Genomic DNA, 24,142 nt, shown 5'->3' on the forward strand with positions numbered 1-24,142 from the left:
TATTTTTTGGTAAGGTATCTACTATAAAAAACAATAAAAAATTATTTGCCATTACAAAATTAATATAATTTTTCCTTTATTCAAATAATGAGTTACATCTCATCTTAAATTGTGGAATAATTTTATTAAAATAGTATAATCTGTAATAAAAATGTTAAAACTTATGGTCTGTAAAAAAATTGTAATAATATCAGCCCTTTCCAAATTAAACTTTGGTGATAATATTTAAACAATAATTAATTGTGAACACTATCATAAAAACTATACCATCTTGAGAAAAGCACCTTTTTCCTTATCTCAATATAATTTTTTTTCATTTGTCTAAGTGGATTCTTAATAATTTAAAAAAACTTTCAGAAAAGTGCAACTATGAAAACAATCAAAAAATAGGTGTTCCATTTAACTTTTTTAAGTTATAAAAATTTTAACAAATTTCCTATTTTTTAGTGTAGTTTAGTTGTAGTCCTTAATTGCATTACGCTAAATAATTAATACAATTTAGATTTGGACTTTTATGTTTAAAGCGGTGAAAGTTTTATTTTTCTAGGATTCTTAGTTCTTGTGTAATAAATTGTTTTTTTTTTTGGTTAAAAAAATTAAATTACTGTTCTACAAACTAAGCAGATTGTATCAACAAAAGTTTAGATCTAAGTCATCAGTCTTAAAAGTTACGTCCAAAAATGCAATAAAATTTAAGGTAAATTTAGGGACATAAGTTTAAAAAAATATAAGTTTGTCCATTTCTGAAACAGTCTGTATGTTTGAAAATAATTTTAGGTGATGCAGTGAGTTAGTATCAGAAGATTTGTAAGAAAATATTTATTTTTCAGTTATACTCAATGTCATAATAATTACAACACCAAGAAGGAATTAGAATTTATTGACGAAACTTGACACAAATGGTCGACTATTAGCGAGTAATAAATGACTAAAATTTGAACGATTTTAATCAAGTGGTAAGGGAGTTTTTAAGATTTAAGTTCTTTTACCAACAAGTGTTATTCTTTTAATTTTTTGCTTTTTTGACTATCTTTTTATGTGTTTTTTTAATTCGTTTAGGTTTGAGTGTTCTAAAAGCGCAATTGGGCCTAGGGACGACAAAACCAAAATTACTAACAATTTAAACAGTTTTGAAAGTGGCAAGGTTTTTGGACTACAAATAGGGGTTTTTCAATTAGAGAAATTGCTAGTAGTTTGGATAGAAATCGAAGTACCATTAAGCAATGTTATTAGTCATAGGAGAAGGCCTAGAATAGCGCGAAAGGGAAAACATACCTTAAAAAAAAACAAATGAAGTCCAAAATGGTCGTTTTCGGAGTATAATTCAATTACAAGACAAATTTTTGCCCAATGGTTGGTTTTAAAGGTCATTTTTTATCACTTTGAACTATTTACCATAGAAATTGGTCATTTGGACTGTTTCCTTTTGTTTTTTCTTGGTATGGGAGAAATGGGCAAAAACGTATATCTAAGTCTGACCCATCAAACCTTTATTTCGAAACACAACGCGTTTCGACCATAATGTGGTCAATGTCTACAGTGTATATTCTCTTCTGAGGATAAGCACATTGTGGTTGAAACACGTTGTGTTTCCAAATAAAAGTTTTGGTGTGTCAGGTTTAAGCCGTGTTTTTGCTCATTTCTCCCATACCTAGGAAATCCAACAAAAAGCAGTTCAAATGACCTAATTCGATGGTAAACAGTCAGGAGTGAAGTACGACAACCTTCGAACTTTACCATTGGTCAAAAATTTTTTTTGTACTTGAAATATTGCCATAATCCGAAGATGGCAATTTTGGACTTTTTTTAAGTCTGCTCCTTCTGCTTTGTTCTTAACCTTCTCTAATCAATGACTGATAACATCGCATAATAGTACTTGGATTACTATTCAAACAAATAGCAATTTCTCTAAATTAAAAAACACTTATTCGTTTCTCAAAAATTGTGTTTCTTTAAAGTTTGTTTAATTGTTGGTAATTTTTTTTGTCGTACTCTAGGCATATTTTCGTTTCCATAACACTTAAAACTAAACGAATTTAAAAAAATATCACTTGTCAGAAACCCAAAAAAATTGAAGAACAGCACTTGCTGGTAAAAGAGTTTTTAACACATAAACTCTTTTACCAGCAAATTAAAAGGTTAAAATTTTAATTATTTAATACCTGCTAATAATTTTACATCTGTGCCAAGTTTCATCCAAAAATTCCTATTCCTTCTTGGTGTTACAATTTTCATGACAATGAGGATATTTAAGGGTCATTTATTATACAATTTTTTCCAACTCGCTGGGACACCTTGTTTTCTGCACAACAAAAGTTAAGGAAGTCTTTAACATCAAACAAATCCTATCACTATTATTTAAAATTACTAATAAATTCAAATGTATTTATGAAAAAGTGTACACACTTTTAAGAGTGACTTTCTCCTCAGAAATATCACTACTATAAACGTAGTAAGGTAGCATATCTAACTTGAAACAACTTAAAGTGCTTTGGGTGTTTGAGTAATCCCAGACAGACCCTGTAGACACGGAATATCTAAACCCTCGCAAGGTAGCTCATAATGGCTTAACATTTTAATTAATAAACAACCTACGTCAGGTGTTGGCTTTATTACTGAATCCTCTAATAACACAGGGAACACGAGATGTTTTATTTTCAACCGAGTTTTCAACCTTTAGCTCAACTTCCCTCAGTGAAATTAAACTGTGGGAGTCGGCGAAGATAAAGTCGATTTTCTGTTATGAATTAAACAACAAAAGTTACAAATCGATACGGAGACAATAGAGAACTCGATACGATGCTATAACTATTCAGAGACGAAAGTATAGTAAAATTTTCCATAACGTTTTGACGCTTTTGAAATAAATGTAGGTAAATTACACCAATTAGTAAGCAGCAGACAAATCGATAAACGCTTATCCTGCATTATGTATCGCTTAATCCGGAGCTTGTCCCATTTGTAATTCTAACAAGTAAACATTTTTCATGCTGGTTGGTGAACAAATTGCGTTTTTAGGAAGAGATGTTTACCTTTGTAATGATAATTAGGAAGCGGTGGCTGAAATAATAACCGTTCTCTAACTAATCAAACATCAAAGTTTCTACTTGGGCATTTATTGAACTTGATTAATGTTAATACTAGTTTGGGTAAAGACTGGGGGAAACTTTACTGCCAACATTTAACTACGTTAATTTACGATCGGAATAAACTCAATTTTAGTTTTATTCAAGCAAACAAAACGTAACTTTTTTAAATTAAACGAAACAAACACACGTTCACAGCTGTAATTGATTTTTGAACATTTGCATGGTTTCGTACCAGTCTGTTCTTTAAAATGAACACAAAAAGGCAAATCGAATAAGCACATAATACACAAAGAAAATGACTTTTTCATTTTTATCGTTAACTTATTCCCGCGGAGAGGTAAAGCCCTGAGCGAATACCAGGAGAAAACACAATTGATTTTGTTCAGGTTATTTTTGAAGACTTTAGCAGTGTTTTTTGTTAAATAAATACAAGGTGTTATTTACGTTTTTCTTCAAGTTTATAGCTATTCTTTATTCTTCTACGTGCCTTTGAAATATGGTTACGACAAATTACTTATTAGAAGAACACAATACACACTGAATAATAAAATCAGTTTATGTACTTTTTTATCAAATTCTGCAATTTCTAATCTAATGTACTGGATGGTCTACAGATTTAAAACTTTTTACCAATTTGTCGACAAAAATTACAACTCAATAAAACACAACAATCACCTTATTAACACAAAAATAAAATAAAAGAACACGCAACTAAATATATTTTTAGAAATGTATTTCTAGATAGATTACGTAATAAAAACATTCAGCTTTATTTAGTTTTATTCTTTCAATTTCAAAAGAAAGTGTGACTTTGGCTTATTTTTTTAAATTTTTGAAACACTATAGTTCTGAACAATCATTTAGATATTTTTTTGGTAAATTACCATTTTTATTCTTTTGTAAAAGAAACTAGTATTGATTCTGAATTTTTTAAATTAAGTTCTAAAATTTAGAGAATACAAAGATGTAATACAAAAAGATTTAAAATCAAATTTAAAACAACAAAATTTTAATAGACAAAAAAGCCCTGATTATGATTCTGTTATGCATTTTGATTGATTATACTGTCTAACAAACTGCTTTTTTTCTTTTTTTGACAAAAGAGGAGTATAACAATAATATTTCAAGGCGAAAATAAGAAAAAAAAAGTTTCAAAATCAAATTAGTAAGACAAATAAATTGGAAACACCTTTTAATAATAATTATTATTTTTAGAAAACATATAGGATTTTTATCTCTCTTTGATAATAATAATAATTTGCAGCTCATCTCCATGTAACTAACTTTGTATCTGTCATATGATTTAATATCCAATACTTTTTAACTTTTTTCCTACACTTACTGTTAAAAAGATATTTAATTTAGGTGTTATATGGAGTAGAACAAAACACTCTTTAACACTTGTTACACAAAAAAAGTTGTTTGTTTTTATTATATTATGTACGAAAAGACATTTATTTAAACTGATTTTTGCAAAAATAAAAATTTAAACTTAACCACAATATCTGTTCACTTGTAATATTTTTCAATATACAGTGTTTTATAACTAAAGACCTGATTTTAAGAAACTTTCCTAACACGTAATTTTTAAGAGCTTTTCTTAAAACTCGAAATTTGTTTTTTTAAAAATGAAATTATTTGACATCCTTTTTATTTTTCCTAAATTCATAAATTGAATAGTTGTATTCTAAATGAGTTTGAAAAATCATACAATTGTGCTCAACCTTCCGAATTTAAAATAAGATTTTTTTTTATTTTTTTATTAATATTTCGTTCAAAATCAGCAAATTTTTTAATATCATAATTATTTTATTTTACATCTATTGATTTTTTCTTTCTGAGGGTTCCAGTATTTCAGAGTTTAGTTTATTAATTTCATTATAATATTTCTTATTATTTATTTCTTTAATTTTTCAATGTTTCGTAGTTTTACTATCTTGTCTTATCAATGTTCTTACATAGTTTTTTAATTATCACTCTTTCAGTTACTTAGATCTGCAGAATTTTAATCTTACTGTTTTTTTATCTTTTTTATTCTAGCTTTTAAGTTTTTTTTAGCTTATCAGTCTCATAGAGTCGGTTTACAGAACATTTTAATTGCAATTAAATTTTAAGCGCGACTAACTTGATATTTGTCAATGCATTTTAAATGGCGACTTAATTGGAATTAGTTTAATTCTGAATTAAATCTTGATTTCGCTTTCTGTAAACCGGCCTTTAGTGTATTGTTTTTTATTCAGAATTTATGTTTTAGTTTCTCAGCGTTAAAGTTTCTTTGCCAGCGTTTTCAATTTTAATTTTTGAAAATATGCGTATTTTAATTCTATATTAAACATTTTTTTAATTTTAAACAATTTTTGTATTTTATAAAATGTGTATATCAGCCTTGATTTTGGAATAAAATAATTATTTACGTAGTGTGTTAAAATTGTTGTGTTCGACTATTGTTAATTTTTATTTTGAAAATTTATTTATTGTAATAATAATAATAATAATAATTACAAACCGACAGTGTAGACTTTAACTTGTTGTGTGAAAGTCCTACTTCTCTAGGATCTCTAGTTTTTGTGTAATAAATGAAAAAAGAAAAGTATATTTTCGTCAAAAAAAAATCAAATTATTTCAAAAACTAAGCAGAATCGACCATTTCATTCGCATCTAAAGCGAAATCCCATTCTGTCAGAAATACCGGCCCTAAAAGCGATTCACTGGTGTCTCATTTGTCCCAGAAATGAGTAATTGACCAATAAAAATATAAAAATCCTCCTACTTGTTTATGTGTGCACAAAAATTGCAAGACGATTGATTGGCGTTTGTCATTGAATATCGAAGGAATATTGCATTGCCAATTGTAAAACAGACCAATCATAAGGCCTTAAGACATAAATGTCGGTCAAACTGTCTGAAGTTTTGCAGTTTTCTAAGTTTTCCGTTACCCTCAGGTTCAAAAAACGTGGATAAATTGTGGATTGAAAGATTGATTCTCGCATTTGGTTCGTGTTCAAACTCAACATTTTGCGAGTTTTTTAGCAAAAACTCAGTTGATTCGCAAGATTCTCTCACTAAACTCAAAAATGTATTTAATTAGGTAATTAGGTCAAAAATATTTATATATTTTTGTTTATTAACTTGAACATTTAAAATTTAAAAGTTACGTTGTTATTTAGACAATTTAATGATCTTTGGGAAGCAAAAACAAAAATTAGGATTTGCATTTAACTTTTTCATGTTATTCAACTATTCACAAACTTCTTATTTTTTTGTGTTCTCAGGCGTCTTTTAATCTCATAGTTTCTTAGTGTTTCAGTCATACAGTTTTTGATTTTATTCTCAGTATTTCAGCTTTTTAGTTTCTCAATTTCCATTATTTCAATTCATTTCCTAAATTTCAGTTTTTTGATGTTTCACTTTCTTATAAAATTTAGTTTGCCAATTTTTTAATGTTCTTACTTTTTTAATTTATTGCTCTTTCAGTCACTTAGATCATATGAATTTTAATCTTACTTTTTTTATTATTTTGTATTGCATTTTTTTTTTTAGATTTTCAGTCTCTTGCTGCATTGATTTTTTATTCAGAATGTCATGTTTCAGTTTATTAGTATTTGTTTTCATCTGAAGATGCACAAGCCCCTTAGTCAAGCCACTTTGAAAAATGAATCTTTTTCTCACTCTGAAATCTTAGTAAATAGCACAACAAAATTAGAAACAGTAGACCTATCACTTGCTAAAGCAATTAAATTTGTAAATAGAGTGTAAATTTTTGTAAAATGTAGTCTAGGAGTTGTGGAAAAATTAGTTAGCAACAAACTATATAAAAAATTCTCAAAATAAAATTTACTAAAAACAAAAATGTTAACTGAATGAAAAAATGTTGATAATACAGAGGTGCCTGATTTTAGTACGAGTATTTCCATTCAGTGAGTTCATTTTCTAGGTAGAGATGAATTCTTACGGAAAAACAAATTAATTTTATAACAGCAAATTTTAGAACAATATTTAGTTTTAACAGTTAATTAACTCCCTTATAGCTTTTTTGTGTAACAGATAATTTTAAACGTTTTGACAAAACCTAGTTGGTGTTGTTTGTTTGTACGTTTTGGTAATGGAATTTATTGCAATAATTTTTATTTTTTCTGTAGTAGGGATTAATAAAAAATGTATCCTAAATTACCAGTTTTTAATACCTAATTTCTAACAAGGTTTTCGATTTCCTAAAAATCCGGTTTCTATTTGTAACTTTTTCCGTAAGCAAGAGAAAATTGGAAATGTAAAACAGAACGATGAGGTTACTTTGTAGTCATAATTTTGTTAGTTCACTGGAAATGAAGCCCATAAATTTTACAGTACATTGTGACAAAGGCTAGTAATTTATGTGATAAAAACTCATTTTAAACTTTTTTGGGGTCAGTGACCACATGAGAAGGGTAACCAAGGAAAACAGAAGACAAGAGGACGATAAGTCATGACTCGGAAGACTCAAATGTTCATTTAAATATTTACTTATTCTACGAATAGGTAATTACAATTCCAATTAGATTTTTTTCAAAAATAATTAAAGAAGTAGACGATATTTACAGTATAGTGCAGATGGAAAAAATTCGATTCGGTTCAAATGTCACCTCATAAATCACAATCAAATAAAAAATTCTATTCCTACTCAAAATTTGCAAAACTTACCAGTCCCCCTTTGCACCATCGAACCAGCATAAGCAGCTGTGTTTTTAATAGAGCTAAAGAACCCGCTCATGAGGACATGTTCTGCACGTATTCATCGCTATATACAAACTGCACTCTCTGGCTGATTTATCAGATGTGACCGACTCACACAGAAAAATAATACCTGCACTCAAAATTCATCCTTTTCTCAATTATCAAAAAGGATAGAGATGGAGTGATGGGAACACCACATCTAGTCTGCTTGAATCTGACTAGTATTGATTTTAGTACTCACGTTTTAGAAGTTGGCCGGTTATGACGTCAGAGTGTGCGTCTTGTTGACGACGCAAAGCGTCGCGGCGCTTCAGTTGCCGTATCAGAACACTCCCAGCGCGCCCCACGTGGTATTCCAAATAACTAATAAGAGATGATAATTCTGTGGCATCTGCAAAGAAGGTAAAGCTATTACAGGAGGACTATCCTCAGGTGTTTTGAAAAGGAACGATAAAGTTTATTCAGTGAAGTAAAACCACTTTCAAACAATAACATGGGAAAATTTAGTTTGGATAAAATAAACGTTATCATTCGGAAGAGAGTAAATAAGAAAAGTTAAAAAAAACTGGTAAATACTATTCTATAACTAAATGCGTTTTTCGATTTTTTTTATTTCAATGTCTCTGAAACACGTTGGTAATCTTAAAATTATTAGACCTTTTTTTTAATGAAAATACAAATACCGGGTCATTCAAAAGTGTCGCACCAACTTACGAATGGTGATAAAAATACTTTCAGCTAAGTGAAAAAATGAATTCAGATTTTTTCCATTCATATTAAGTTTTTATATTTTTGTATATTTTTCTCGTAACAAACGTTTTAATTGTTTCTTTTTTGTTTTCAATGATAAAAGTTTGTTAAATGTTTTGTTTATCACAAATTGGTATTTTTGATGTTGCAAGGTCTGCCCTTTACGCTAACTAAATTAAAGAAAATATGATCTAAAATGCAATAATCTTAATCCGAAGAAAAAAAGCTCTTCAGGTATATCTCGTCAAAAAAGACCTAAATATTTTTTTGTTATAGAAACTTTTGATTTAGTGATATACTTCTTAGAGACCTAAGAAAGATTTTTGAATTATCCTGTATATTTTCTTCTCATAGTGGGTTTTAAACTGTGTTCTTCTATTTTCTTAAATTAGGTATAATGACTTTGGATTTGTGTGCGAACATGAAAAATAAAAAATATTTTAGACTCTTTTTTTGAATGACCTTGAAATATAAAAAATTATAGTATTCTGTGAAACATACAAAAAAATGAATTTCAACTGTTTTTTTTAATTGTAAAGTGTGTTATTACAAGATCTGGCAAATCATGAGGATCTAATTTAAAAAAATAACTAATTTTAGACGCAGTCTTAAGAAATGTTTCAAAAAAAATTTTTTTGGTTTTTATTGGAATTTTTTTTACTTCAAAAACTTGCTACACTGGTAAAAAATAAGTATAAAAAATGTTTTTTCTACTTTGCTTTCGTACTGAGGTCATTACGATACGCTATTTGCGTATCGTAATACACAAGGGAGTGCTATAATAATTACACTAAAAACCAGAGTTATTTAGTTGGATAATGTTGCCAACCTAGTTTTTTGACAATTATTTGAGAGAACTGTCAGTGTCAATCGGCACCTGTTTCAAGTGCATAATTTAATCAAACTAATCAAATACGAACCTTTAGAGGCTTTTGTACCATCCCTGATTTAAAGCCCCTTCAAACACCTTTCCAGTAATGTGCAAACATAACTTCAAAAGCCAGTACAAGTAAATAATTTGAGATCTCATTATCCATCGGTCAATTTTCAAATTCTACGTATTTGCCACAAAGCCCGTATTTGTTAAGGAATTCATTGCAAAACTTCTTGGACGCTTTTAGAATACATTTGTACGACTAAACTAATGAAGATTCAAATTACTCATTTCATTTCATGGCCTGTGCGCAAATGATGTCAACTGCCACAAAATTCCTTAAATTTCGAAATAATTTTTTTTTTGAACAAAAAGAGCAAAGTAGAAAAAATACTGTATGATATCTTGTTTATAAGGCATTTTGGCGCACTTACTCTATTATGGCACTCCTCGCTGCGTTCGTCGTGTCCTAATCCGTGCGTGCGACAAAATGCGTCTTATAAAACTTGTATCACAATATACTATTATTTTACTTTGAAAAATTTTCAAACGTTATTCCCAAAAACAGTCCACGAAAATTTCAGTTATTAATAAAGGATTATAAAAATTCTGATTATTCCAATAATCCGTAATACTTCCAGATTAATTCCAATCTATTCTTGTAATTCCAACTAATTCCAGAATTCCGACTTAGTTTTCGCAAATACTAGTGAAATAGTTCTTGTACTTCGAAACAGAATTCCACCAATCCCAGAAAAAAATAAAAAAAAACATGTTAAAATTGCCTTTATGCAATATTTGAGTACGTTTTTAAAGTAAAAACTAACTTTTTTTAACAATATCAGATACATTGATCGAAAGTGGTGTCTTTAAATAAAATTTCTAGAAACAGACCAAAAACTCACAAAAAACTCAAAAAAAAATGGACAAAAATTACATTATTTATTGTCATTTTCAACCATTTTTGCAAATTTTTATTTAAATACGCTTAAAAATTAATAAACAAAATAAACAAATATAAAAAATGCAAAATAAAAAATAAATAATCAATATGATTCTTCTTACTTGTTTTGATGTTTTGTTTTAAAGTTTTGTAAAAATTGCCCGAAAATTGCAAAATCGTTATGTATATTTCACCCGCTTTTAATTAGTTTTTGATCGCTATTTCTTCAAAAATATACAATTTAATTTAAAATTGTGTTATTTCTACCTTTTAAACGTCTAAGAACATTCTAAAACCACATTTTCATATTTATGATTCTCTAGAATCTAGACCAAGTCAAAAAATCACCAAATCGGATGAAAAACTATTGTAAGGTCCATATAGTGTTAAAGAATATCGGAATCAACTTGAAATCTTGCACATAATTAGTAACTTTGATCATGGATATTGTAATTATAAGATTTTATCACAGATTGCGTTGAGATGACCACTCAATGTATAATTTGTATTCCCAAATCTTTAGAACTATTCGAATTTTTCTGTTAAAAGTAAAACGTATTTAGATGGCGCTACGAACAGTGGCGGCAAATTTAAATACAATTTTCGACTTGATTTGCTTTTGTTATTCAAAAATAAAATAATGAATCTGAGCAATTTCATTTTATTACTAAAATTCTAAATACAATTAAAATATAAATAAAAAGTGGCAAATATCTAATTAAACTACTTACAGATCATTTACAACAAAAGTATATATATATATATATATATATATACATACCCAGCTATCTTTATCAAGCCCAGTATGTTCTATAGACACTAAGAAGCCCGGGCTTTCCTTTGTACTTAGAGCTGTATATTCTGCACGAAAGCATTCTATAATTAAAAACTATTATGCGCAACCGCAGAGGGGTAAGTTTTTTCAATATACAGTTGAAAACATATTTCTCAGCTTTCACAAAGCCCACTATGTATTACTTACTATATGAGTCCCGTTTGTATATTCTGAGGAGGTTTTGCGCATTATACGAAGCCCGACAGTGTTGTCAATATTTACCTAGTACGCAGTTCCTTTCAATAAAATTACAAATATCCAAATCTTCAATAGGGCTGCACTTATCTGGTTTCTAGAAAATATTATGCACTTTTTTTAACATATTTGAGAGTTTACTTAGTGTAGTGTGTTGGTTTGTACTACCAGAATGGACAGAACTAAATTTCTCATAAGTTTAGCTGCTCAAAATGAAACAGGTAATTATGCATCTTTATTACCATTTTTACGCCAAAGTTTAGATAAATAATTATTAATATACAGCGTTGGGCAAGTCTGGAACCAAGCGTTTTGTGCCTAAACTATGTATTTTACGCAAAAGCTACTTAGTACATCATCAACTACTTTAAAAATGTGATCATTTTTCTAGAATAATTTTTTTCGAAATTCCTTTTAGTTTTGGAGTTATTCAAAAAAAATTTTTTTTTAAATGGCACCCTACCACGGCGATTTGTTTGGTAAAAGCTAATGTTCTAAAAATAACTTCTGTTTTAATAAATATAATTTTAAATCAATGTTTTTTTTAATAAATTATAGAACTTCCGGCCTGAAATCATTCCAAAGATTATTCTAATTTGGTCGAAGTGGTTGTATCCATTGATGCTTTTGATCCACTAATTTGATTCGCCAAAATTTTCGCAAACATAAACATCTAGGGATACAACCACTTCGGCCAAATTCGAAGCTTCGGTACGAATTTGGAAGGCAAATTTAATAATTTATTTAAGAAAAAATACTGGTTTAAAATTAATTTTATTAAATTAGAAGTTATTTTTGGAGCATAACCTTTTACCAAAAAAATCACCGTAGCAGGGTGCGATTTGACAAAAAACATTTTTTTCAATAATTCGAAAACTAAAATAGCTTCAAAAAAATTTATTCTTGAAAAATAATCACATTTTCAAAGTAGTTGGTAATGCAGTAATTGGTTCTTTCGTCGAGTACATAGTTTAGGCACAAAACGCTTGGTTTCATACTTTTGCCCAACGCTGGATAACGCAAAATTGTTGCAGCACATGTGACAGACGTGGGTGAAGTTACTCATTTACCTAAACGTCAAAGGTCTACATACTCCAGACCACCTTCTTCAGAATCAAGAAGTGTAAGTTTTTTTGGAACAATTATAGGCAGTTTTTTCAAACTTATAATCTTGTTTAATTTAAAAATTACTCAAAAATTAGCTTTTTCTATTAAATACGTGATGCTTAAATTATTTTTTATTTTTTCTGTAATATTTTTAAATAATTATTATTAATTAAACATTACCTAAAAATTGAAAAGTTTTTCTAAAAAAAATAGATTTAATCGTTGCCAGTAAATTGAAATTTTGTTGAAGGAAAAATTAAATGTTTTTTTTTAAGAGCACAAGCAGTTTTCAAGATTTTGCGAGCTCTGGTAGTGAATATGTACCTCCTGATAAACATCCAACTACTAATTTTAATTGGTCAGATTCAGATTCTGCCCAGCCTTCTCCTGATATTCCATATCTAAAGCAGGTAAATAATTATTAGATTGTGGTTTATTTCGTCATTATGACTTTGAAACTTACTTTTAGATTACCACATCTCAAGATCAAATTAAAATAGATCCTACTTCGTTACCTGGTGTAGGTTGAATTAATTATTTTAAATAGTGTTTAATTTCCATTATATTCAGTGTTCAAAAGATACGTGCAGTCCACTTGAACAAAATCCTTGTAACGAAACCGAGCCACATGCTCTTAATGATTCTCTTACCCGTATTCAAAAGCCAAACCAAGATTATATTAAGAAGCAATCTGCTAGGGAAAGGCCAACAATATGTCCTATTTGTTTTAATGATGTTAGCACCCATTTTACACGCCATCTACTTCGACACCACAAAAAGAGTAAAGAAGTGCAGCTCCTTGAAAGTCTTAAACCTCGGAGCAAAGAACGTTTAGCTCTAATTGAGTCATTAAGAAAGCAAGGATACTTTCATCTAAAGAATGAAAAAGGGATTTTGAATCCTGTCAGAACCTCAAAAAACCCAGATGTTGAGTATTTTGTTTGCACATATTGCTTAGGTTACTTTAGTAAGAAACTTTTGTATAAGCATGTCAAAGGTTGTAAAAAACGCCCTCCAGACGAAGCGACGCCTGGAAAAAATTGTCTAGCCAGATCTCAAACTTTTGCATCATTACTTGTCGTAAAAAATGATGAATTTTTGAAAAAATCTCGTCTGAAAAAGGAAGTTTTTGGAATAATGCGTCCAGACGAGATTAGTGCAGTAGCGAAAAATGATTCAATAATTTGTTTGTATGGAGAAACGCTATTAAATAAACACAAAAGACAACAAATTGCTACCGTTGTTTCAAATAAGATAAGAGAAATGGCCAGATTATTGATTGCTTTAAAATTAATGGACAGAACAATTTGTACTCTTTTTGACGCTTTAAAGCCTGAAAATTTTAGGCATTTGGTATCGGCAGCTAAAGAAATAAGTGGCTACAATGCCGAAACAAAAATGTTCAAGGCACCCTCGCTTGCGTTGCATATGGGCACTAATTTGAAAATCTTATGTGACGTAGCCTTAAAAGTTGTCATTGAGAAGAGACATTTGCCGAACTTAAGATGGGAAGATGATAGAGAAAAGAAAACAGAAATCAAGGAACTGAAAAAACTAATAAGTGGTCATTGGTGTAATGAGCTTTCAAGTTTGGCTTTGAAAAACTTAAAAGAAAAACATTGGGAAAAACCAACAGAACTACCTCTAACAAGCGACATTTTAACGTTACAAACGTTTATTAGTGAACAGGCGGACAAAGCATATAATAACTTGATAAATGAGGGAAAAACAAATATGCGACAAAATTATAAAACTTTAGCACAATGTGTTTTGGCTTTAACAATAATGTTCAATCGAAAACGTGTTGGCGATGTTCAGTATTTAAAATTGGCAACATACATTTCGGCTGACAAGAACTCGGTTATTGAAGGTGAACAAGCATTTATGCGTTCTCTCACATCGGTGGAACAAATTTTAAGTAAACGATTTAAAAGAGTGGTCACTGGTGGCAAAGGCTCTAAACCAGTTCCAATTTTATTTTCCATAAAACTACAAAAATTTATAGATTGTCTAATTAAAATCAGAACCGAAACATCTATTGTGCCAACATCAAATCCTTTCCTATTTGCAAATCCTGGATCTCAAGACAGATGGATGAATGGAAGCAACGTAATGAGAAAACTTGCTTCTAGTTGTGGAGCAAAAAATCCTAATCTTTTAACATCTACCAGATTTAGAAAACATATTGCTACGACTTTACAACTAATGAGTATGGAAGACAATGAAATGGAACAGGTTGCTACATTTATGGGTCATACTAAAAAAACACATGCAGAATTCTATCGGTAATATTTTATTTTTGAATATTTTATTTCACTTTACATATTTATGTAGATTACCGCAAGATATTTACCAGACGGCCAAAGTGGCTAAGATTCTTTTGTTATTAGAAAAAGGAAAAGGCGAACAGTTTAAAGGAAAAAGTCTAAATGAGATTGAATTAGAGCGAGATATCTACTACAGTTCGGAATCAGAAAGTGAAACAGATGAAGCAATACCACTTGCAGAAAAAGTTCTTAGAAAAGCGGCAAATGCTCCATTACAAAATAAAGAAGAAAAGAAAAACGAAAATGCAGAAAATAATACAAACACAGTCACAAAACAATTAAATCTAGAAGAGGAAGTATGTAGTAGCAACATGGAACAGGAAGCAGATGCAGAAGTAGAAGATGTTAATGGGAATTCAAAGAAAACAGAAAATACGAATAAAAGTATTGGAAAGAAAAAAGGTAATTATAATATATACAATAAGTTTTACGTTTATGGTGTTTGTTTTATAGAAAAAGAAAATAATTCAGAAATGGAAGTAGACACTAATAACAATAGAAAGAATGCAGGAGGAAAGAATAAGCCTCTTGGAAAGAAAAGTGGTATGTCCTAATCATTTAACTTTAAATAAATACCATTTGGACATTTTTATACTCGCACAAACAAAAAATATGATTATTTTAACACGAAATTTCAGTTCGAAGGTGATGATAGTTAGACTTACGCTAATCATATTTTATGTGTTTGGGGTTGAAAAAGATTACACTGTATGTTAATGATATTTGTTATGTAGAATCTTCAAACTCTGTGCGACATCGATGGTCAGAAAAAGAAAAAAGGATCGTGCTGCATCATTTTCGTGGTCACATTCTAAAGAAAGTTGCTCCGAAGAAACATGAATGCGAGGAACTTATCTCTCAACACAATGATATTCTTGGCTGTGTAAATTGGGTGCTAGTGAAAACATTAGTGTACAACACATACCGTAATCAATAATTTGTTCTTTGAGTTTTAAACTGTTATTTTGTGATAGTTGTTTGAATTGTCTGTATTTTTTTCATATTGTATGTTTGAATTTGAATTGCTGTTTTATGCTTGTGGTTTGCATTTTCTCTATTATTTGTATTTAACCAATAATTTGTACTTTGAGTTTTGTACTGCAATTTAGTTTTTGTTGTTTGAATTTCTTTTATTTTTCTTAATAAATGTTTTAATTCAATCCGTTTACTGTTTTTATGGTATATTATTCAACCTTTTCGGTAATTATAAAACAAAATAATAAAATGAAATGTAAAAAATGTGATTAATTTATTGATAATTACTACTAAGACTGTTTTATCATCTTGTTTCACCTTTATTTTATAGTGGTAAATGAGTTTTTTTTTTTAAGTTAAATGACTAACGGTTATCTCTTTATTTATTTTAAAGTGTGAGCATTGTGAGAATATTTTTTATTTGCTGAAAAAATTAGTGGCTCTGAGAAGAGCCAGTCGTCATTTCTTGTGGAATCTTCTGTCCGGGAATCACTCGTGGATGATGTTGTCATTTACTGCCTACATAATAAATTTACAGTGATTTTACAGCCTTTATATAAAGGCCTGAAGTTTTGTTGCTTTCTAAAAAAGAATTTATTTCAACAAATAATTCTAAATTAATTTATAAGTTACTTACCAATAGTCTCATAATGTTAATAGAATATAATTAAGAATTCATTAAGTTTAACTAGACAGCTAACTATAATTACATCGAGTGAGTTTAAAGTAACGCATGAAATTCGTAATTCTTATCAAAAATATGAATTTTATTATAAAAATTAAAAAAAAATTGTTTCGCGGTCGGCTCACCTACAAGTAAAATAAGTAGCACAATTGTAAAGACCTATTAGTAAATCTTCCAATTATACTAAAAAAATGATATCGTTTCATTAAAAAAAAACTATAATGACGTAATAGCGCCGCCATATTGGCCGCCATGACTAATCCAGTTAGGTCAAATTTGGGCTCAATTATAATACTAAGTTACCTGTTTTTGCATTTTTTTTATTTTTGAAAAATAAAAGAATTAAGAATTTTGTGCCTTACTTTAAACTCACTCTGTATATTAAATATAAAAATAATTAAAATAATATTATAATGCTTGTGCAAAAACTGGAAGAAATAGATTTTTTTTCGAGTCCGGGGGACTTATGCTCATTAAACCTATTGCTTGAATTTATGTTGGGATGTATTTAGTTAGCGATGCGCGTTTGCCACGTTGACGGGCTTCGGATACAGCGCCAAACGTCTCGGGGTGGTTAAAATCGGGAGAACATCTATAGTGTATATACATCAGCGATCGTACGCCCCCTATACGGCAAACCCTCGAACTAAACGTGTATGTTTTGAGATATAAACCGACTTTAGGAAGCCAAGTCGAAAATGCGCCCCTCGTGTCTGTGGATCGTACCAATGCTGGGAAAACGATTTATACACGTGAAAATTACGAAGCCCGAAGTCGGGCTTCGTAAGTAGGTGTCGGGCTTGGTATCCACCGGAGAATATGTCTTTTTGGGCTTGGTAAAGGCGGTTAATACGTCTATATATATATATATATATATATATATATATAAGTTTTCTTTAGACTTTTCTGGATGATACACCGGAGAATATTAGAATCGAAACACGCTGAAAATCTTTATTTGTGTGTCTTTTATAAACTTCTTCCGTTTCTCTTCAAAATTGACTGCTCTTTTATTTTTTGATTTCAGGTCTTATTTAGTGGTGTTTTCACTACTGCATGGTCATAGGTCATAATTGTACGGCATTACCGAATTACTTTGTTGAGTAGGCAAGCAAATATATTCTCCTTTGATAGAAAAACATTATTTTTTCTTTTTAAATGCAAGTTTTAAATAAAAATTTTGAATAACACTCATACGAAAACGCTTTTAAAGTTCTCGGGTGTCTAGGTGTGCAACTCGCATACGTTCGTTGCATAATGACAGACTTCAAACTTTAAGTTTGTGTTTTCGCACTCGTATTATTAATAATTATAAAAAATAAATTTTGGCGATGAATAAAAAAACTTGGTTAGTACTTTAATAGCGTGCTGAAACAAACAATAAAGGCTAGTGTAACATTATATTTGATTTATTAAGCTTGACAAAACAACAAAATTAATATGATTGAGTTATTATAAAAAAAAATCTTAAAAAGTTTTAAAAAAATAATAGCAAAGAAACATTTGTACAAAAATTCAAAAGCACATTTATTGATAATTACTCAAACATTCTAAAAATTACCGCAGGTGTATTTCAACTGATAAAGCGATCGATTATGTTAAATTTCATCAAGCCTTCTGCATTTAATTAAAATTCTAGCTTTGCGTGTTTCGTTGTCATTTTATTACTCCCTCTATCATTGTACCATCTGTTATTAATTTAAGTAAACACATACCTTTCCCGTGCAAATTATTAATATCAGCCACGAAACTGCGATGGGACTTGCTCGAGGTTGCAGAGTTGTAATCAGACCCGTTGATGTTGCTGTAAATGTCGACCAAAAGCTCTTCCACTAAATCGGAAGCTCGTCGTTTCTCGTAGTCCGTGTATTTGTTTGACGGTGTTTCCATCGAAGTTTTGCGCATCGTAAGTGTAACAGGTACCGCTTGGATGACTTCTCCGAAGAGCGATTGTTGAGGTGGTGGAGTTTGGTGGTGGAGGACCATATCGCCGAACATTTCGCGACTGCACGCTTCCAACTGACGAACACGCTGTTTCGTTGACATGTTGCACTGGCGGTTTTAATTTATGCGATAAATGTGTATCCGGCACTTGTAGATAATATGCAACTACTTAATTTATATTATCGCCCCGGAAATTCTGACCATTTTAATATATTCTACTACCTAGTAGTTAATGTTACCTCATTCTTGAATTTGTGTGTTTAAAAACCACAGAATCATGATTCGTAAAGTTTTACTGTTTGTACAAAGTTGCAGCTTTTATTAGATTAGTTTTTCCTGTCACTGTAAAAATGTAAGGTCGAAAGGAGCGGAACAAAGATATTGAATAATTTATAAGAACGAAAAAAGGACGTAACTCAAGAGAATTGCAGAAAGAATAACAAATATGAAACTATAAGCAAAAAGAAATCTTAAATAAACTGCTCATTTTTCAAGTGTCTATAAAACTAAAAAATAACCAAACTTTGTTTTACTAAGATTAAGGACCGGTTCATAGATGCGTCATTAATTTAATTCGTAATTAAATGCGTGATTAACTGATCACGTGACCAAATTGGAGCAATTTGATTAGTCCATCGCGTTGTTAATTTTTAACAACGAATTAAATTTAAACAGACCTTTCTATAAACCGTCCCTAAAACTCGTATTTGGCATTCAAAAAACTGTATCTACAGGTCCCAGTCCCAGTGTTGGCACATCTACACATAGTGATTTTTTGGATGAATTTTAATTTTTTTAAATTAAAAAAACTGCTAAAATCTGATAGTAAATTTAAAAATAATTATGCATCGTTTTGTTACGGAACGATTACCTGGTATGAAACATAAAAACATAAAAAATAATGAAAACTAAAGAAGTTAACACAATAAGTTTGTAGCTCCAGATTTTTTAAAATATGACTTTAGGAATTTTTTCAACATTTTTCCCGTAATCTGCACTTGCTTCTCAATAACGTACCACTGAGTTGGTGCGCCATTTTTTGAGCACCCTGTATATTCAGGAATATTTAACAAGATCTATAGCGACATATCGCATAACCTTTTGTTTTTTCTTCCAAGTGAACTGCAGAATAGCTACAACAGTTGTATTTCATTTTATATACAAGGTGTGCCATCTAGTCCTCATATTAAAGAAATTTTAATAATGTTACTCATCTGAAAATCTCCATACAACTATTATATTCTTTTAGGTCTTGTTTAAATATTTTCAACATGGTGGCACTTCCTTTTATGCCGCAAATGGCTATTAACTTTCTTATTTTAGATGGAAAGCTATATTTTTACATTATTTTTGGATTATTCGAGTTATTTTAAGGGTGTTCTTGTTAGCTTTTCCCATATCTAAATTTAGCCGTTTTACCAAAAAAGTTAGTTTTTTTAAAGTTTTTGGAATAGCATCTTTTCATTCAAAAATCAATAATTTCCCATTTTTTTAAATTTTGAAATCGTTTTTAGCTCAATTAAAAGAGAATGTTCAGATCTTCTCTTTGGTATTTTCGAATTTCTAAAAAAAGTTAGCAAACCTCAAATTTTTAAGGTTACGTTTTAATTTTAATCAATTAATCAATTTTAATTTTTATTTCGCTAAATGATAGAATGGTAAAGAATAGGAGAATTTCATTCTGCATCGATCTATCTCAAAAACAACTAATTTTGAAACATAAACTCCTCAGACATCAAACAGACATACCTACTTTTGAGACTGATTTTCGGTTATTGTAATCTTTATCATTTCAAGTTTTCCTACAAATTATTTGCACAATTTTGAGTTAATTGTAATACACTTTTTTTCAAAAATAGATAATTAGGTAATTAGTAAAAAGGCTAGGAGTTGTTTTTAAACAAGTTTATTTTTTTATTTTTTTTAAATCTACGAATCTTTTAATAGAAATAAAAACAGACTTGGAATCTCAGAAAATTTTACTTAAAAAAAGATACACTTTTGGCTTATAGATCTTTGGTTATTGTCGAGGTTATTGTGTTTTTTGACTTTTTCATTAGTAAGACGGTAAGAAAAAAAATTCATTCGGATTATTTGCACAATTTTGACTGTATTGCTTCAGAATTTTGCTCAAAAATCGATAATAATCAAGTATTGAAATGGATGAACATCTATCTATACAATTACTACCAAAATTTATTTGCAAATTCATTTGTTTACACTATCTAATTATTATAAAAATTAAGGGTATTTACAAATCTTTGCAATTCAATAACTTTGTCTTTGATTATTGATAATAGGGCACTGAAAACTTAATATAGCTACATATTAACTAAACTTTAATTACCATAATTATTATACTCATTGAATTTATAGGAGTGTAGTCTGTTACAATATTTGTACTGTCTGGGACCAAAGAAATAAAAATAAACCCAACAAAATCGTTTGTTTAGGCTGATAAGAACTTTACAAAAGAACAACAGATTTTGTATACTTACCTTCAACAATTACTATACTTACTGACGACCGCACAGAATTTAAGAAAATTGTATGACAAGTGTCAATTCAACATAATTATGACATGATTAGACAACGTTGTGTTATTTTTGAGAACTGAGCTTAATTTTAATTAGCTTTGAATCAATAATTTTCCTTCGTTATCCAATTTTATTTAATTTTCTTCATCATTTACTGCAACTGAATGATGTTTTCTTTCAGTGATTTTGAATAAATATTATTGGCAAAAAGTCATTAGGGCGTATGAATAATTTTGCAAATAAATGCTCTAAATTGTATGAGTAAAGATTTAAGTATAAGCATTTACTAAAAGTAAAAGCATATTGGGCGAGTATTTGCTTCAACGTCAAAATGACGTTGGTATATGCTTTTTTTATTGAGCATCAATTAACTATTTCTATATAAAGTAGCAAATTCTTTTAGAAAATCTGAAATTACTTTATATTTTATTTTGACTTGACTTCCGACCATTACTTGCTTAAGAAATGAAAAAGCTATTGCCGAGAGAAATCGCTAAACTTGTAAAATTGTTGAAATTGCTTTATTCTTATTGAAAACGACGATTTGAACAACAGTTTTGTCGAAATCGCTTGATTTCGGACGATTGCTTGTCTAAAAACGACAAAATTCGTTATTGGAAAGCTAAAAAAAGTAGCAAATTGCTTTAAAAAGTCTAAAATTGTATTATCCTGACAGAAAGCATCGATTTAGGCACCAGCATAGTTAAAAAGAATTGATTACTGACGATTATTTGCATAAAAAGTAGAAAATTTGTTGTCGAAAAGCTGAAATCGCTTTATTCTTGGCAAAAACGAAAATTTAAATACAATTATTTCGAAATCAATGCATTTTTGACGATTTTTTGCTTCAAAACTCGCAGAAGAAAAGGTGAAGTCACTTTTACTCAGACTAAAACGACAATTTGAGCACAATTTAGTTGACAACACTTAATTTGGAATGATTTTTTGCTCTAAAACGGCAAACAATTCTTTGCTCCAAAACGACTGAACTTGTAAAATTGCTGAAATCGCTTTTGTTTAATTGAAAACAACAACTTCAACAACAGTTTTATCAAAATCGCTTGATTTTGTACGATTACTTGCTTGAAAACGACAAAAATTTTTTATTGGAGAGCCATAAAAAAGTATCAAATTGCTTTAGAAAGTTTACAATTGCTTTATCCTGACAGAAAACATCGATTTAGGCAGCAGCTTAGTTGAAAGGAATTGATTACTGACGATTATTTGCCTAAAAAGAAGAAAATTTGTTATAGAGATGCTGGAAACACTTTATTCTTACCAAAAACGACAATCTAACACCATTTTTCGGAATTACTGGATTTCTGACGATTTTTTGCTTCAAAACTCGCTGTAGATAAGTTGAGCTCGCTTTACTCAGACTAAAACGACGATTTGAGCACAGTTTAGCTGATTCTTTGCTCTAGAACGGCAAACAATTCTTTACTTTAAAAAGACTAAACTTTTAAAATTGGTGAAATCGCTTTATTCTCGTTGAAAACGACGATTTGAACAACAGTTTTGTCGAAATCGCTTGATTTCGGACGATTACTTGTCTAAAAACGACAAAATTCGTTATTTGGGAGCTATAAAAAAGTAGCAAATTGCTTTAGAAAGCCTGAAATTGCTTTATCCTGACCGATGATATCGATTTAGGCAGCAGCTTAGTTGAAAAGAATTGATTACAGACGACTGCTTAAGTAGAAAATTTGTTGTAGAGAGGCTGAAATCGCTTTATTCTTCGAATGATTTTTTGTTCTAATTGCTTTATTCTCGTTGAAAACGACGATTTAAACAACAGTTTTGTAAAATTGTTTGATTTCGGTCGATTCCTTGCTTAAAAACGGAAAAAATCGCTATAGAAAAGCTGAAATCAAAACATTTCAAACAAAATTTTGCTTTTGTGGTTTTAGTGACTGGAATTGGTTGCTAACAAAGCACAGGAGATTATATCGATTCATGAAATAGGTAATTCCTGATGGGACCGTGACGGGTCAAGAGGTCTAAATTATGTAAGCCATAATCTGGAGGGATACTGAATTATAATCTATTGTTTATTAATTAAAATTTGGAAATAAGAAGATAATTTAATTAACTACAACTCAAAAGTAATTAATAACCGAATGCTAGAGAACATCAGAGAAAAGAACCAAGAGAAGTGAAAACCAATAAGACAGAGGGTTAGGAAAGTCTCTTTCATAAAACTTCGAACTTCGATCACATAATCGGTCGAAAGCCAACTGTAATGAGTATAAGAAGATATTCTATTACTTTTTTCTTAATATTTGACTTTCAGTAATTTTAAGACAGCAAAAACTTATGAATACTGTTCTGACCATTTTAAGTAGGGGTGACTCTGCCATTTTTTTTTTGATTCACAAACATACACACCTTGAACAAAAGAGTAAATTTAACGTTTTTAAGTAGCAAAAATTTTTTTTTGGATTGTACAGACAAAATTTTGTGTATCAACAAAACAGACCTATTAAAATATGAAGTAGTTATTCTCCAAAAAAATGACAAAAGAAAACGGTAATTTCTACCTCATACAAGAGCATCTTTTTCGACATGCGACTGACATTTTTTCTAGAGATTTTTTGTTCATATTCCTAATTTTGTTCTGTTTTTTCACAACCCTTACTCCATTAATTTTAAAGGCATTGGTAACTTAAAAAAACAACTTTGTCTTAAATGATAGTACTGAAAATGCTTATTACAGTAGTGAAAACCGTTTGTCTGTAACTACTCTCTAACTCAAGTTATTTGGATTTAAAGATAAAATTATGACGTCATAACCGCCTATCCAACATTTGGTCCAATATTAAGATTAAATGATTTTTGACTTTGTGACACTGACAGAGTTTATCAAAATTAAACAAAAGTTTTTATTAGATGTTTTCGCGAAGTTCAAGACAAGATTTAAAACAGAAATTAGTAGAAAAAGTAGTTAATTAGTTAATTTTTGATTTTGTGGAACATGTGTGAAAAATGTTCAAATATCGGTCAGGTACTTGGTGATTAAAAGGGTCCAGTGATAGAGGATTCTATGATGAGAGGCGATTGCAACGTCACGATTTCTTTTTTTATGCTCTTATCTCGCTAAATTCTCATCGCAGGAAATTAAAAAAAAAACCTACTACAACAGAACTAACGATGGGTATTTCCAATCTTCGT

At 29.7% G+C, this 24,142-nt stretch overlaps 2 protein-coding genes across 3 annotated transcripts in view; one reads left to right on the forward strand and one right to left on the reverse strand.

The window, feature by feature from the left end:
* The window catches only part of LOC103314564 (uncharacterized protein), a 29,999-nt gene extending 8,953 nt beyond the window's left edge, over window positions 1-21,046 (reverse strand). Inside the window, exons 1-3 of one of the 2 annotated variants that reach the window (XM_064354851.1) lie at window positions 20,933-21,046; window positions 18,206-18,542; window positions 8,041-8,190 (exon numbers count right to left, since the gene is read on the reverse strand). In XM_064354851.1, coding sequence (XP_064210921.1) covers window positions 8,041-8,190; window positions 18,206-18,536 — 481 coding nt within the window. In that variant the 5' untranslated portion in view covers window positions 18,537-18,542; window positions 20,933-21,046. Of the gene's footprint in view, window positions 1-7,766; window positions 8,001-8,040; window positions 8,191-18,205; window positions 18,543-20,932 lie in introns of those variants that run through there. The other variant, XM_064354852.1, reaches the window with a different exon arrangement.
* Window positions 11,135-15,896, forward strand: LOC135265430 (uncharacterized). The gene is made up of 8 exons (XM_064354919.1): window positions 11,135-11,617; window positions 12,431-12,519; window positions 12,779-12,913; window positions 12,973-13,023; window positions 13,074-14,788; window positions 14,838-15,232; window positions 15,284-15,373; window positions 15,565-15,896. Exons 1-8 carry the CDS (start codon window positions 11,569-11,571, stop codon window positions 15,765-15,767), a joined length of 2,727 nt encoding a protein of 908 aa, XP_064210989.1. The 5' UTR covers window positions 11,135-11,568; the 3' UTR covers window positions 15,768-15,896.
* Window positions 21,047-24,142: the final 3,096 nt, after the last annotated feature.

The sequence above is a fragment of the Tribolium castaneum genome, chromosome 2, assembly GCF_031307605.1.
Source record: "Tribolium castaneum strain GA2 chromosome 2, icTriCast1.1, whole genome shotgun sequence".
NCBI lineage: Eukaryota > Metazoa > Arthropoda > Insecta > Coleoptera > Tenebrionidae > Tribolium > Tribolium castaneum.

Coding starts and splice junctions, on each gene's coding strand:
- LOC135265430 (XM_064354919.1), top strand. CDS start 11,569: ATGGACAGAACTAAATTTCTCATAAGTTTAGCTGCTCAAAATGAAACA. Junction 11,618..12,430: donor AGCTGCTCAAAATGAAACAG/GTAATTATGCAT, acceptor AAATTGTTGCAG/CACATGTGACAGACGTGGGT. Junction 15,233..15,283: donor AAGTATTGGAAAGAAAAAAG/GTAATTATAATA, acceptor TTTGTTTTATAG/AAAAAGAAAATAATTCAGAA.